Below are 16788 nucleotides of genomic sequence, written 5' to 3' on the forward strand. Positions count from 1 at the left end.
TATATACACAGATACACACAATGTACACTGATACACAAATATACATATACAACATACATACACACACAACCATACACCAATACATATACACATATACATATACAATGTATACACAAACATATATACATATAAATTATATGCACACACAACATACATCCACATATATACACACATATACATAAATTCACATGCACATATATGTACACAATATACACAATACGTACACATATAAATATATATACACAGATATACATAATATACACACAACACACAAACATACATACACATAGAAGTACATATACTCATATACAGTGCAGACATATACACATATACACAATACACATACAACACACATACATAGAAGTACATATACACATACACAATACACACACGCACACATATATAAATACATATTTACACACATGTATGTCATGTGGTATTAAATAGCTATGATCTGAGCAATGCACCATCAGCCACTTTTGTTGCTATAAAAACATCATAGACTGATGCATAGTCACCCACTGTGGGCTTGTTATCCACACGTACTTAGACACATGTGTGTTCAAGTGTGCACACACATTGGCTACACACCCAGCTGAGGTGTTGTCTTAATGAATGCCATGGTCGGTCTTGGTACAACGCTGAGTATTTGTGAATCTGAACATTCCTAAGCATGCAACAAGCCTGGTAAAACACACGTGGGAAGTCTGTTGGGAGTACGCTCACCTCAGCCCATCCTCGGGGCTCAGCGTGTTTCCTGGCGGGCTCCAGAATCACAATAGACGTCTCTGGATAAATGAAGTGCCGAGGACATTTCCGGTTATGTGACCTGCTGAGGACTGTTCTGCCCCCCACAGAAGGAAGAAGTGAGGAGGAAACACATCCGCCTGCACATGGAAGGGGCGCTCACCGCCAGGGACAAGGTCGGAGTGCAGGACTTTGTGCTGTTGGACGCCTACACCAGCGAATCTGCCTTCCTGGAGAATCTTCGCAAGCGTTTCAGAGAGAACCTCATCTATGTACAGTAGCCGTTACCCAGCTGCCATGTCTGTCTGTCTGTCTGTCTGTCTGTCCCCCACTGTGCACAGCCTGGACGACCTGGCAGGACCTCACCCCTGACATAGCCACAAAGGGCCTGTAGGGGGCGCTCTCCACCCAGCCGGGACAACAGAATGATGCTCCCTTGTTTTGATGGCGGGAGAATTGAACATAGGAACAGACCAGGGTTCTGGCAGCCGCTGCTCTGCCTTCTTCCGAGGCTGTTTCCTTCTGGCACAGCTGCTCTTCGCTGAGTGGCAGGGTAATAGCCAGTTCCTCAGCTTAGCGTCGCAGGAAGAGAGCAGCGTCTTCCAGCGCCGTCCCGAGGTGGTCCAGATCAGGTGCTGGCTCACTCCAGGCTATCGTGGGTCAAGAGCCTGCCTCTCAGCCAATCCCCACAGACAGGGACCCGCTAAAAGCCAAGTCTGGAGGAGACGCCCAATCCCAGCCATCTTTGAACGAAAGATGGGACGGGGGAGTCTTTAAAGGAATCTTTTGGAACGTGGGGACTAGGTGCCAGACAGGGACTGGAAGAGCATCCCTGCGCTCCATCCCCACGCCCTGCACATAGCTCCCTGTGAGCACAGCACACGCCTGACATTGACGGATCACATTGCCAACCCAGAGTCAGTGCCTAGGGGTCAGAGTTGGGACACTGTGTGTAGCCTCGATTCCTCACATATGATCCCGTCCCTCCCTTCAGACGTATATCGGGACTCTGCTTGTGTCTGTGAATCCGTACCAGGAGCTGGGGATCTACACCGCCAGCCAGATGGAACTTTATCAAGGGGTCAACTTCTTTGAACTACCTCCACACATGTAAGTAGCTTCCCCAGGGTCAGCTCTGGGCCCAGTTTTCTTTTTTCACATTCTATATTTTATTCTCATTCTCTTCTTTCTTTCTTCTTCATACCCTCCTGTCTGTCCATCCATCCATCCGTCTGTATGTCTGTCCATCTGTCCGTATGTCCATCCACCCACCCACCCATTCATCCATCTATACGTTTGTCTGTCTGTTTATCCATCCACCCACCCACCCATTCATCCATCTATACGTCTGTCTGTCTGTTTATCCATCCATCCACCCACCCATTTATACATACACTTACCCATTCATCCATCTATCCATCCACCTGCCCATCCACCCATCCACCCCCCCACACACACATACACATATCCATCCATCCGGACTCCATTATGGATTTCCTTATACTCTACACTCTTGCATGTCAAAGCAGCAGAAAATGTTAGCAGGTCACTTTCGCATCTCAGTCTAAATGGACAAGAGGAGGACTCTTTGTGGAACCTCGGAAATCCCTGTGTGGCTAGAAACCAGTCTCCTCTAGGATGCGGCTGATGTGGCGCCACCTACTGGTGCCAGCGTGTTGCTGCAGCTAAGGACCCCTGAGCAATTCCTTGCCTAGTCTGCACAGGGAGCCTCGAGCTTTTGCTGAGGCTTGTGGGTCTGTTCTCCCCTCACCTGTCTCTCTGTACGCTGTGCTGTTGCTGAGCTGCTGACTTGTGGGTGTGCTCTGCCCATCTGTCTCGGAGGCTAAGCCATTCTTCCTAAAGCACCTGTAGATTTGTTTCTCATCAGCACTGAATTGTTCGCCACTGGACTCACCAGCTCCCAGGAGAGAGTTGTGCTTGGATTATGAGCCTGGGGATAAAATGCTTCACCTCATGTGATAGGAGATCGGAGTCTCTAAGCTTTGCTTTCTCCTGCATCCTGGGCTTTCAGGAAAGGGGAAAACGGCATTTTAACCTATTTATGCAGCTACCGACTACTTAGACAAGATACTGTATCTATCTACACTGAATAGAATGCCACAGGAGGATGTAACTTAGCATCTGGCTTATTCCCAGAAGAAATGTAAATGTATTTAAAGAATAAACTTGGAGGAACTGTTCTGCAGCTTGGTGGCCGACTGTGTTTGAGATTGCAGTAAAGCCTTAGGATTCAATGTCTAGGGTCAGAGCAATTAGGTTGTCTTAGTTACTTTCTGTCGCTGTGATCAAAAGCACAGTCAGCTCAGGGAAGAGAGGGTTCGTCCTGGCTAACATAAGGGTGGAGCCCACCACGGTGGGGCGTTAAGAAGGCAGCTGGTCACACTGTAATCAGGAGGCAGAGAGAGCTGAAGGCTCACTGCTCTGTCTGTCTGTCTGTCAGTCTGTCTGTCTCCAGTCACAGAGTCCTAGATCCCGGGCAGGGAACGGTGCCTGCAGACCTTCTCCTCACCTCACTCCCACAGGCAGGCCCCATCTCCCACACGATTCTAGAATCTGTCCAGTTCCACCAACTGTCACATGCAGCGATTGCTTTTGATGTGTGTTGTTCAAGCCTGTGTCTTTGTAAAAAAGGTCACTTGGACAGTCCTGGTGGAGAAGCTTTCTGAAGGGCGAGGGGGTTTTGTCCCTTTGCCTAGTAGGTATTCGAGTCAGGGCAAGCAAGCAGCACAGAGAACCAACAGGCTTCTGCCCGCTCCTTCCCTAGCTACGCCATCGCCGACAACGCTTACCGCATGATGTGCTCAGAGCTTAACAACCACTTCATCCTCATTTCTGGAGAGAGTGGAGCTGGGAAGACCGAGGCCTCCAAGAAGATCCTCCAGTACTTCGCCGTGACCTGTCCGATGACGGAGTCCCTCCAGATAGCCCGGGACAGGCTGCTGCTCTCCATCCCGGTCCTGGAGGTGAGTGGCCTCCAGGAAGCCCCCAAGCAAGAGCAGTTCCCTGCCTGGGTATGGCAGTAAAACTGGGCACGCAGCTGCCGAGGACAGGGGCTTCTCGGGTATTGTCACAGCGAGGGATGTGACCTCAGAGGCAGGCTTGGATGTAATCCAGCAGGCTTCAGCAGAGCCCTTGGATGCAGAGCCCATGTCCCCAGCTGAGGAATGTGTCTGTTCGGAGTACCGGACTCTCCAGAGCTCTTGGGGGTTCAGTGGGATGAGCGGCAAAAACACGTGTGATTGGTAAACTATAGATCACGCGTGACTTGTGCTTCCCACCAATCAGAATCATCTGGGTTGTCGTTCCTCCTGGGACAATGTCACCCCAGTCACTGTCTCCTGTGTTGTCCAGGGCCGGTGTGAGGAGGGGTGGTGTGACAGGCTGCCAGTCACAGGGCAGTGAGGGTCATGTGCCCTCCTGGATCATTTCTAACAGAACCCTTCAGAGACTGCCCCCTGCTTTTCCCGTGTCCAAATACAGCATTAGAGTCGTATCTTCAGAACTTAATGACTATTTTGTTTTTAGAAGACAAAGTGTGGTTTCCCTCCCTAGTTCCTTCTACTGTCCCCCACGGGCATGTCATTTGGGGGCAAGGACTCGCCAAGCACTGTAAGCCACAGTTGACTCTGTGTGACATTTATACTCAAAGGCTTTCGGGAATGCCAAGACGCTTCGTAACGACAACTCCAGCAGATTCGGAAAGTACGTGGACATACAGTTCGACTTCCAGGTATGCTGAGGTTCCTGTTTCTGCTCCGGGGACCCTATCAAGGCGACCCTCAGGAGAAGGGCGTTATCGACCTGAACAGTGAGAAAATTCAGGTCCAGATAATCTGTTAGTGTGAGTGCGTGTGCACATGACCGAATGCAGCATGACACCCGTGTGGAGGTCAAAGGTCAGCTTCCGGTGGCCCCTCTTCCCTCCTTGTGTGAGACATGGCCTCCTTTCAGCACCATGTGTGTGCCCGGCTAGCTCACCTGTGAGCTTCGTGGGAATCTCACTCCCTGTCTTGTCGTAAGAGCGCTGGGGTTACAGACACACACTGAGGATCCCAGCGCAGGCCCTTACACTGTAGAGCACGCGCTTTACCTCTGAGCCAGCTCCCCAGCCCTACCTTGCCCCCTGTGATAATTTCAGCACCCGAGTGAACCACAGTGCTGCTTCCTGATGCTTAAGAGTGACGTCTGAGGACGCTGGGTGTGGGTGGAGACGTGGATGGCTAGGAACCCACACGCATGGCTGCGGGGGGTTTGCGGTGAACCCGTTAGAAAACGCCCACTGATCTAACACACGCTCCTGCCTGCTAAAGCTACTGTCATGTATTCGAGCCGAATGCTATGGTGCACAAGTCCCAGTCCTGAGGAGGCTGAGGCAGAAGGATACACATGGATTTGAGGCCAGCCTGGGCTACTGTGTGAGGTACAGGTACCAGCCCATCCACATAAGTATCCCGCAGATACATAAACAAATCCCCAGTAGCCCTGCTCAGCAGGAAGCCTGGCGTGGGCTCCCTGTTCACTCACAGAGCAGCTAACCCGGGGTGTGTGCACACGGTGAGGTGACTCAGATTTACCGCAGCAAAGCGCCTCACTGATGGGCCCTGGGGATGGACTGGGATTGAGCAAGGCAGGAAATACTTTCCTCTCTGTGGGCCAGACAGCCTCTGTCAAAACACCACCTGTTGTAGCATGAAGGTAGCCATGACTGGTACGTGAATGAATGAATGAATGAATGAATGATAAGGTGCTACATACAGGCTGGGGGCGTAGCAAGTATCTGAGGCCGCAGGGCACCAGTGAGGTCTGGCTGGCTCAGGGTCTCCCAGAAGCTGCTCTGTGAGCTGCTAATAGCGGGTACATTGTCTTTAAGATAGTCTGTAGCCCGCAAGGTCTCGGACTTTTTTATTTTTTTAATTAGTGCTTAACGCATCGACCACACAGGCGAGCCCGGTGAATTCTGCACTGACGCTCATCTGTAGGGAGTCACCTCAAAGTGAGACATAGGAAACCTAGCAGCCAGAAACTGGTCCAACAAGATCATCAGAGCTTCTTGTGGCTGAATGTCACACGTGTCACACTATGAGTGTGGAGGTCAGAGGACGGCTCGCAGGAGTCGGGTCTCTGCCATGTGGGTTCTGGGAATCTTGCTTCACGACAGAGCCTTCACCTGCTGGGCTGTCTCACCGCCTCAGTAAAAGAACATCCGGGGCGTCTCTGGTCTCTACGCTGGGCAGTGGCCTCTTCCTGTCCTGTTCACACCCACACCGCCTTGGCTGCTCTTTCCAGTCACCTCTTCAGTAAGGATGCTTACTCCAGAGCCGATGAGAACACACAACCTAATTTAAAGTTGGCCAAACCGAATTTCAAGAGGCTGGAGAGCAAACGTCCACACAAGGAGACAGAGTTAGACCGAAGTCTTAGGAAAGAAGCCACATGAGCCACTTAGAACTCACAAGACTACCAGAGCCGACAGTGAACATGGCAGCGGGGGAGGAGGGATGGGAGCACGCCATGGCTGTGGCTGTACCAGGCCACCTCTGGGCCTGTACCCAACATGAGCAAAGATTGTTTTACCTGCTCCTTCTTACACAGCAGGGGACACTATCTTAGAGATCTCCATTTGCAAATGAGCCAAAGTGAGCAAGGCAGGCAAGAGGGCTCAGCGGGTTAAGAGGCTTGCTGCAAACCTGAGGACCTGAATTTAATCACTGAGACCCACATGGTAGGAGAGAACTGACTCCTGAAAGTTGTCCTCTGACCTCCACACAAGTTCTGTGGCAGGAGTGAGCACCCCTATAGACACACACACACACACTCTAAATATTTATTTTTTAAAGGTGAACAGTTTTGTCTCAGGCAAATAGGTTTCCTGAATGTATCCTGCTGACAGAGGAAAGCCAGGAACATAATATATAATACACAATGTAATTATATATAATATACAATGTAATTATATATAATATACAATGTAATTATATAATATACAATGTAATTATATATAATATACAATGTAATTATATATAATATACAATGTAATTATATATAATATACAATGTAATTATATATAATATACAATGTAATTATATATAATATACAATGTAATTATATACACTGTAGCCACTGAAACTTACTCTCAAGCCCAGGCTGGCCTCAAATCCATGGCTATCCTCCTGCCTCAGCCTCCTGTTTTGTGCCACAGAACTCTGGCAATAGCTTTACTATGCAGGAGCCTGTGTTAGAGCAACAGGCATTTTTAATGGGTTCACGTGAACCCCGGCGGCCATGTGTGTGGATTCCTGACCATCCACGCCAGCATCGTTGGCTGTGATTCCTGACATCATGACATAGACCTATGGTGTTACTGAGGCCTTTGGATGAGTGCGGGGTTGAGGTGAGACTGCGGTAAAGTCACTTGTCACCCTGCCCGATGGCCGGAGTTCAATCCCCACAGCCCCATATGTTAGAAGGGGACAATGTCCTCCTCTGACTCCACACCCAAACTGAGGAACACGTGTCTTTTCCCCCAAACACCACATGCACAGCTATATAAATGTAATTAAAATACCTGCGTTTGAAGAATCTGTGTTTATGGACGTGAATGTGCCCCATGGCTGTGTCAAAAGACTGCAAAAGCGTAGTCGCGTGCATAAAATAAATACATTTTTAAAATTACCACTGAGATTCGGTAGGGACAAGGTCATCTTTCCAGTGAGCGATACCTTATTGACTCTGAGTGTTGATAATGAGTTTAGAAGACATTTACCTCACGCTACAATCAAAAATTAAATACTGTGGGTTGGCAAAATAATGTGATATATACAGGCACTTGATACACAAACCCAGTGACCAAGGTTCGATCCCCGAAACACACACACACACACACACACACACATATACACACATACACACACACATACACATACATACACACATATACACACACATACACACACACAGGGGTGGGGTGGAGAGAACCAAATCCTGAAGATTGTTCTCTGAACACATACATGCTTTGGTACATACATACCTGCGTGCATGTGCGAATATATGCACACGAATAAGTCCAAATTTTTAAGTTATTTTAAGATTAGCAGGACCATAGTCTGTAGCATTAAACAGTAAAATGAATAGAAAAAACATATCTCCCTGATTTTGGACTGGGCAAAAACTGAGCCTAAGGAAAGCTGATTAACCTTTGACCCTGAGAGATTGTTGTTCATTCAAATTGTAATGCTGCAGAGTTGGGAAGACCGTGAATTCAGGGCTAGCCTGGGCTACACAGTAAAACTGAAGCTAATCTGGATGACCAAGACTCTCGTCTCCCCTCCCCCGCCCCCTGAAGAAACCACCCTGGCTAAACCACTATCTCTCTGGGCCCGTAGTGGGCCGGGCCTGTCCTGGCCACCTCCATCCTGTTCTCTTTTGAAGGGTGTTCCCGTGGGCGGCCACATCATCAGTTACCTGATCGAGAAGTCCCGCGTCGTCCATCAGAACCACGGAGAGCGGAATTTCCACGTCTTCTACCAGCTGCTGGCGGGTGCCCACGAGGAGTGTCTCGCCTCCCTGGGACTTGGGCGGGACCCCCAGCTGTACAAGTACCTCTCGCAGGTCGGGAAGCCCAGTGCCTGGCTTCAGTGGCCTCTGGGAGGAAGGGGTCGGGGAGTTTGCTGCACTGTCCTCTGAGAAGCTAGTCACAAGCAAGCTAACACAGTCCCTGGGTTCAAAACCCAGCACTAGGTGAGGAAACAGATTTTGGGGCTGACCTTGGAATATTTAGGTTCAGTCCTTTCAGGGTGGGAAGGAGCTGTCAGAACTGTTGAAGATTTAAGCTCCCTTGTCAGGAGGATTCAGCTCAGTGGTAAAGTACCTGCTGAGGATGTGCAAGGTCTAGGGTTCAAGTCCCAGTCAAACACCCTCCTTTTAGATCTGGCACACAGTCAGCTGCTGGGGTGGGAGTGACAGGCACGACTGTTCCTCTGCCCACATCAATCTGAAAAGAACTCTCTCCCTACCCTCTGCTTCGAGAGCTCAGCTGCAAAAGGAAAGAATTCAAAGCAGTTCGGGCCAGTCCCTCAAGCGGGCCTGGGAGCTAGCGCTGTTGGTGGACCTTTAGCCTTGAACTCCCAAACATTCATTTTTCTGTAGCCTGTGCCAGGGTTGGAAGGTGTGTGGGCTCAGGAAGTGTTTGATCCCATTAACACCTTTCTTTTCTTTGCCCAATGCTCTCTCTCTCTCTCTCTCTCTCTCTCTCCCTCCCTCCCTCCCTCCCTCCCTCCCTCCCTCCCTCCCTCCCTCTCTCTCTCTCTCTCTCTCTCTCTCTCTCTCTCTCTCTCTCGTGTCCTCACTGTGCCTGGCCTTGCGGTCACCTGAGGTCACTGTACAGAATGAAGGCGAGAGAGAGAGAGAGAGAGAGAGAGAGAGAGAGAGAGAGAGAGAGAGGCTTTATAAAGTGTGAGTAAGATGAGGACCATTGTTGCCTAGCTCCCTTCGGGGAAAAGATTGAAAGACTTAAGAAGAAAAAATGGGAAAGGATCAAAGAATCCTGATGAGCCAGAAGCTGTTCCTCAGAACAGAGAAGGGTTTGGTTTGGTTTGCATTTCTTTTTAAAGACCTGGTATATATATATATATATATATACATACATATATATATATATATATATATATATATATACATACACACAGAGAGAGACAGAGGGAGAGACAGAGAGAGAGACAGATATAGACACATACAGAGATACACACATACATGTGTGCAGGCCCAGAGACACAGAGACATACATACAGAGAGATACACATACACACAGACACAGAGACACATACATAAACACAGACACAAAGACATACATACAGAGAGATACACAGGCACAGAAACATACATACAAAGAGACACATACATGCACTCACACACACACATACAGACACACACTCCCACAGAGACACATACATGCAGGGAGAGACACAGAGATATACATACACAGAGAGACACAGAAACACATACAAACACACAGAGATACAGACATACACATGGAGAGACAGACAGACACACACCTTTTTTCTTATAGATTTTTTCCTGGACCTACTGCTTCAATCAAACCCATATATGGCACTAGGCTTGCAAACAGTTCTAGCATTTGCTAGTGTTTGTTTAGACCCCGTTCCCTGACAGCCCACAACGCCGGGGAACTGTTCAGCTTCGGTTTAGACCGAGTGTGTGTCCCGGAGGGACAGATCTGCACACGCTTTGCCCGCAGGAGGCAGGAGCAGATGTCCTGTCGGGAGGGACGGCTGCTCAGGTTCCATGGGGACCCATTTGAGGACTCCCCACGGATGGCAACAACCAAGGGCGTTTGAGTCTCTTACATAAAATGTCGAAGTGTCGGCATGTGACCGATGTACGCGTCCTCGCATGTGTGCTCGCTTGTCCCGTGTAAACGCTGTTCCTGGTGGTTATGTGGGTGGTGGGTGTGGCTCAGTCAGTAAAATGTTTGCCACACATTCAGGGGAACCTGAGTTTGAATCCCTGTATCCACACTGGAAGTGAGGAAGCAGAGACAAGGGGGAGGAGCCTTGCGGCTCCGTCCTGCGGGTCTAATCAAACTGTGAGCTCCTCAGTCAGAGACCCCCATCTCAAAAATAAAGTGGACGGTGATCAAGGAAAATACGTGGTGTGGACTTCTGCCCTCCGCACACAGACTGGGAACCATGTGCACACACAAGGTACACAGCTGTTATGCCGCACTGTTTAGGGGACTAAGACGTCTGCACATGTGTTGCGGTAAATATTAAAAAATGAATCTGCTGTTACCAGTCCTGCGCAGTGTCACTCCGCGGGAGCTGCTCCAGTGTGGAGCTGGGCCGCAGGCCTCTCTCCGCCATGCGGTCCACTCTGCCTGCCTGGCTGCTTTTGATCCCAGTGTTCCACAGCCACCCCAGCGAGTGGTCTTCCCTCACTTTCCCCTGGTGGGTTGTGGCCCCGCCTGGCCCACACACATCCCAACCCCATGGCGGGCTTTATGCCTCCCACCACCACACCCTCTCTTGAACTCGATTAAGTCGCCACATCGAAGAACACACCAAAATACTCTGATCCAATTGGTGTGATAGAATTTGCCCACCTAGGAAAGTCAGATCATCCTGTACAATTCCATCCCTTATAAAATATGCATAACAACCTTTATCCCTATAGATAAAATGATCAAATAAGACTGAAAAAAGTATGATCTCTGATAGGTAGATTAAAACCTCCTCGCCTGCAGTTCTGGACGTTGCGGAAGTGGGTTCCACGTGGTTAGAAAAACCGCTTCGAGCTAGAAGCAGATCCGCAACCTCCGTTGCCCTTAAAATGCCACTAACGGATCCGATTGTGCCACAGGGTCATTGTGCCAGAGAGTCACCCATCAATGACAAGAGTGACTGGGAAACCGTGTGTGGTGCCTTCTCTGTCATTGGTTTTACTGAAGCTGACCTTGAGGTACGGGGCCTGGGGTTCTGTCTGGGTGGGGAGCCACGCCGTTTTCTTGGGACTTCGTAGATGTAGGACTCGGTGTAGGACTCGGGCCGGGGGATGGTACAGCCTGCAGAACACTGGGGGGGGGCATGGGAAGGGGGGCTTGAGCCCCAGAACCTGCATCAGAAGCCACGTGTAGGGGCTGGAGAGACAGCTCAGCGGCCAAGAACACTTGCTGCTTGCAGACAGCTTGAGTTTGGCTCCCAGCACCCAGGTCAAGGGAGCCACTTAAAACTCCAGTTCCAGGGGACCCAGCACTCAGTAATAATAAAAGTCTTTTTTTTAAACAATAGATTTATCTTCTACAGACGAGTGCTTCACCTGCATGCATGACGGCAGATCACATGTGTGCCTGATGCTCACAGAGGCCAAAAGAGGGCAGCAGATCCCCTGATCCAATGTTACAGGTAGTTGAGAGCCATCACGGAAGCTCTAGGGAATGAAGCCAGGTCCTTTGCTATAGAGAGCAGCATGAGCTCAGAGCCATTGAGCCATCTCTCCAGCCCCCACAGTAATAAAGTCAGGCATTATAGCCTGATCCCAGCAACGGGAGGCAGTGGAAGGAAGGGGTGGGGTGGGGTCCCTGGGCTCACTGGCCAGCCAGCCTGGCTCACATGCTAATCTCCAGGCCAGAGGGAGAACTGGAAAAATAACCAAACTGAAGGTGGGCTTGAAGCCTGTGAGATGACACCTGAATTGTCCTCAGTTCCGGGGACACCACAGAGATGTGCACACGCCTGTGAACATGCATATATGCGAGCACATGTCGGGTAAAAAAATAGGGCATCCCGTAACAAAGTACTTTGAGTTAAATAACAAATAATTTGGTATAAATATGCCTCAAGTGTTGCATCCAAACAATTCTCAAGGATCAGACGCAGCCTGTTCCAGCAGCAAATGGGCATTTGCCTCTTTTCTGTCAGCTTAAGTTTCCCCAGTGTTGGGGCTGGAAAAATGGCTCAGTGGTTAGAGCACTGACTGCTCTTCCAGAGGTCCTGAGTTCAATTCCCGGCAACCACATGGTGACTCACAACCATCTGTAATGGGATCTGACGCCCTCTTCTGGTGTGTCTGAAGAGCTACAGTGTGCTCCTATACATTAAATGAATCTGTTTTTAAAAAGTTTCTCCAGAGTTGTATAGAGAGAGGTGATGTGGTCATTCTCAGGTGATATGGCTCTCCCCAGGTGACCTGGTCCTCCCCAGGTGATACGGTTCTCCCAGTGATGTGATCCTCCCAGAGATGTATAGTCCTCCCTTCCCCGGTGATGTGATCCTCAATTAGACCAGTTGAAGTCCAGTCTCTATTTAGATCTGTTGGACTTGCACATTTATTCTCTATTTACTCTTCAATTTTAAAATGAATTGCATCATGGATAAACACAGGATAAGATTTTGTCACTTTCTTCTGTTTGGATTATAACTCTGTTCAAATTTCAAGAAGCAAAAATGTAGTCTTATAAAAATGATATTTAAGACCATGCTATTAGAAAATTAAACGGTTTACCTGTAGGGTTTGTTGGTTGGTTTGAGACAGGGTCTCACCATGTAACCCAGGCTGTTCTGGAACTAGTGATCTCCTGCCTTATCCACCCAAGTGCTGGGGTTACAGGCATTCACTAGCTGCAAGTTTGTTTTGTAAACAGCTTTGGCTGTTCTTGGAACTAGCTCTGTAGACCAGGCTGGCCTCAAGCTCAGAGAGATCTGCCTGCCTCCCAAGTGCTGGGATCAAAGGTGTCCACCCCCTTTCATCAAGATAATTAGCCCTGGATAATAACCAGGGCCTATTTCTAGGGAGCTGGCTCTGTGAACAGGGCTGGGGTTCAGGGGGAGAAGCTGCATCACCACCAATTGTCAAGGAGGTGCTGCTGACCCTCTGTCCCTGTCCCCTGCCGGTTTACAACTCTAGAACCTCTTTGGGATCATCGCTAGTGTCCTACACCTGGGCAACGTTTGTTTCAAGGGAGACAAACAAGGCTGTGCTAGCATCCCGGACACCCACGAAATCAAGTGGATTGCCAAGGTGACCTTCCTTTGCTGATGAGCTCAGAGGGCGGGGTGCGGAGGCTGAACCCCAAATGTCCACAGCAGTGCAAGTGGTCAGTGCCACATTCTTTCGTAGTTGGGAGGGTCAGAGGGGGCCGTAACCAGGGAGCTTGCTGCTGTTTAAATCAGTTTGTTTGGCTTTGTGCTATGACCTCATTGTTGCAGTAAATTTGCTACCAGTCCTGTGGTCTCGCTGCATTGTGGAGCCGGGCACCCGCACAGTGTCCTCTAAGCAGTTAGTTACCAAGCCTGGCACCCACACATCTCGTTCCATTACAGAGCTGGGCCCTCATGCTCCAGCTTCCACTCAGCCATTGCTTTCACACACTGCCCTCCGCAGCCCGGTAAAAACATGACTCAACAATCAATAACTTATCAAACAGATTTATATGTTAAATTCTCAATCCACAATACAGCCACACAATGTAAGCTTACAACCATTGGACAAAGATGTAAACCGCCTGCCCACCTAGATAAAACAAACTGACCCATAGAAACCCTTTGAAATAATCGTATCTACCTAAGGCTACTCAGAGCCGCACGGACGGAGACGGTTCATCTTTGTCCTCCATCTTGATTCTTCCGCTTCTCCCCCTCTCCCTTTCCCAGCCTTTCTCCACCCCCAGCCCACCCCTGCCTACCTTGCTTCTCATCCAATGACAGGCTGGACCCACCTAGCTGCATAATGACATCATCCTACACCTCATTATATAACCCGGGCTAGCCCTGAACCAGTCTCCCCAGGTGCTGAGATCACAGGAGCCTACCACCATAGCCGGCCCTCTGAGGCCCCTTTTGCCCTAAGGCATAGCAGTGAGGGTGGGTGGGTGACCCTGAACCCAGAGAGGCCACAGGCTCTGCATGGTCACCGACTGACGACCGCATTCTTTCACACAGCTCCTGGGAGTCTGTCCAGCTGTTCTTCTGGAAGCTCTCACTCATAGAAAAATCGAAGCCAAAACAGAGGAGGTAAAAAACAGTGTGCAGGGAAGATGTCAGCCCCCTGCCGTGGCTGCCTGACCCAGCCACAGCACTCTGGTGTCCTCTGTGGGTAACAAAGCCTCTAAACCAACCCACCAGGCCCTGAGAGGCTCAGCTATTGCTGGGGTCCCAACCTCATCTCTCCACACCCATCCCCCCATTAAATTAAATCCCTTGTGCCTTACTCTCCACCCCCGCCCCTTACTCCTTCATCCCCACCTCTTACCCCCATTCCTACTCCTTACCCCTCTATCCACACCTCTTACCCCATCCTTGTTTCTAACCCCCATCTCCACCTATTACCCCATGTGCACCCCTTACCCCCGTGCCCATCTCTTACCTCCTATCCCCACCCCTCACCCCATCCGTGCCTCTTACCCCTCCCCCACCAGCTCATGTCTCACCCTTGCCACTCCCTTCCTCACAGGGTGGGCATGCGCACATGCTGTTCCCTCTGCTGGAACGCCTTTTCCTGTCCCCCATCCTTCAGCTCCCAGAGCCCTGAGTCAGGGACTCTTCCCGGTCACCTGCCTCAGCCTCTCAGTTGTCCACAGGGCTCCGCCGCTCTCGGCTGGCACCCGGACTTTTCCTCATGTGGGTCTTTGGAAGTCTTGTCTGCCCCAAGCTGAGCCCACAAACACCAGGCCTGTGTCTGGGTCCTGCTCTCCGAACCTGTGTCCTTTGCTCGGTGACCTTCGGACACTGGTGTGGACACTGAGGACACTGCTCGTCCCCTCCGTAATGACGTCCCTTACCCTTCTTTCCAGGTGGTATGCCCGTTGACAGTAGAACTCTCTGTTTACGCTAGAGATGCCATGGCAAAGGCTGTGTACGGGCGGACATTTACCTGGCTGGTCACTAAGATCAACTCTTCCTTAGTTAACAAGGTGGGTCAACACTGCAGTCGTCTTGTTCTCACCAGTGGTAGTGCCTTACGGTTGTCATAGTAACGTAAAGTGCCCATGAACATGAACCGGAAGCTCCTCATGGGCAGGGGTGATGTCGTGGGTCTTCCAGTGCCTTGCACACAGTAGGCTAATGGACATACATACCTGTTGGCTTGAGTCTTCCAATACACACAGTAGGCTAATGGGTGTGCACACCTGTTGGCTTGGGTCTTCCAGTGCCTTGCACACAGTAGGCTAATGGGTATCCACAGAACCCATGGATACCATGTGGCTTTCTACAGCATCTGACTTTCAAACTCCTGCTTAGGTTGTGTTTCCTTTTTACAGAAGGATCAGGTAAGATGGGAGTTTATTCAAAGCTAGAAATCAAGGCATGACTCTAGGGCCTGGCGTGCAGAATGCAGTCTCAGTCCACTCAGAAAGAAGAGGCCACTGTGTCCCGTTAAGAATAATTGGGGGGAGGGGAGCTGGACGGACAGCTCAGGGGTTAAGAGCACGGGCTGCGTTTCCAGAGAACCCAGGTTCAGTTCCCAGCATCCAAATGGCAGCTCACAGGTGTGTGTAACTCCAGTGCTAGGGGATGTGACATCCTCATACAGACACGTAGGCAAGGCACCGATGCACGTGAAATAAATAAGGTGATGGTGATGGTGGTGGTGGTGGTGGTGGTGGTGATGATGATGATGATGATGATGATGGTGATGATGGTGATGATGGTGATTAGCCAGGCTGGATGGCTCAGCAGTTAAGAATGCTATTGTCCTTGAAGAGGACCCAAGTTCAGTTCCCAGCATCCACAGTGGATGACTCACAACCACCTTTAATCCTGTTCCAGGGGACTCAGAGAACCTCTTTTGGCCTCTTTGGGTACCCAAACATGTGGGCTATGTGCATGTGTGCATTCTGCACACATGCATACACACCTGCGCACACACACACACACACACACACACACACACACGTTTAAATTAATGACAAGCATAATCTCCGTTGCTCTAACCCAGCCCCACAAGCTGGGTGGTTGATAGATTCTAGACGTTTACTTAGCTCGGGTTCTGGACGGTGGGGAGTTGGGAGTCAAAGCTCCATGTAGTGGAGTGTCGTTCAGCATCCGTACGCGGCAGGGGACATCCCACAGTGAGGCAGGAAGGGCTAGTGAGCCCCTGTGTCATGGCGCCCCGCCTCATGACCTTGTCCTCCGATGACGTGAGGCTGGAGGATGCCGTTTCTGACAGGTGAGCCTTGGGGAGATGAACAGTGAGGTGCCCGCCCTCACCTGTATAAAGTGACTGTCATGCCCCTGCCTCCTCTCACACTTCCTGGTAGTTTCTAGGTCACTTTGATGGTTGGTTTTAGAGTGCGGGAGAGACAGGAAACCATGAAGTGAATCGGAAGGTGAGGTGGTCCTGGCCTAGGGAAGCCTCCGACAGGCCCAGCTGGGGACCAACCTGAGGGCCCCAGAGGTTGCCGTGAGCCCCCGCTGAGGAAGAAGGCAGGAGCCATGTGCTTTGTAACCGAGTCCCAAGCTTAGGGGCAGGAACAGGGATTGCGAAGACAAACTTAACTGAGTCAGTCCA

General features: G+C 50.2%; 1 protein-coding gene across 1 annotated transcript in view; it reads left to right on the plus strand.

Annotated features, from left to right (window-relative positions):
* Positions 1-893: 893 nt before the first annotated feature.
* Positions 894-16788, plus strand: part of MYO1H (myosin IH) — a gene marked incomplete at both ends in the record, with an annotated part of 37727 nt that continues 21832 nt past the window's right edge. The window contains 9 exons of the mRNA XM_080940535.1: positions 894-1019; positions 1742-1857; positions 3533-3731; positions 4418-4498; positions 8197-8376; positions 11143-11241; positions 13186-13299; positions 14220-14291; positions 15071-15190. Of these exons, the coding sequence (XP_080796661.1) occupies positions 894-1019; positions 1742-1857; positions 3533-3731; positions 4418-4498; positions 8197-8376; positions 11143-11241; positions 13186-13299; positions 14220-14291; positions 15071-15190 (1107 nt within the window). The remainder of the gene's footprint in view (positions 1020-1741; positions 1858-3532; positions 3732-4417; positions 4499-8196; positions 8377-11142; positions 11242-13185; positions 13300-14219; positions 14292-15070; positions 15191-16788) is intronic.

Source organism: Micromys minutus, assembly GCF_963924665.1.
Source record: "Micromys minutus genome assembly, chromosome: 29".
In the NCBI taxonomy this organism is placed as follows: domain Eukaryota; kingdom Metazoa; phylum Chordata; class Mammalia; order Rodentia; family Muridae; genus Micromys; species Micromys minutus.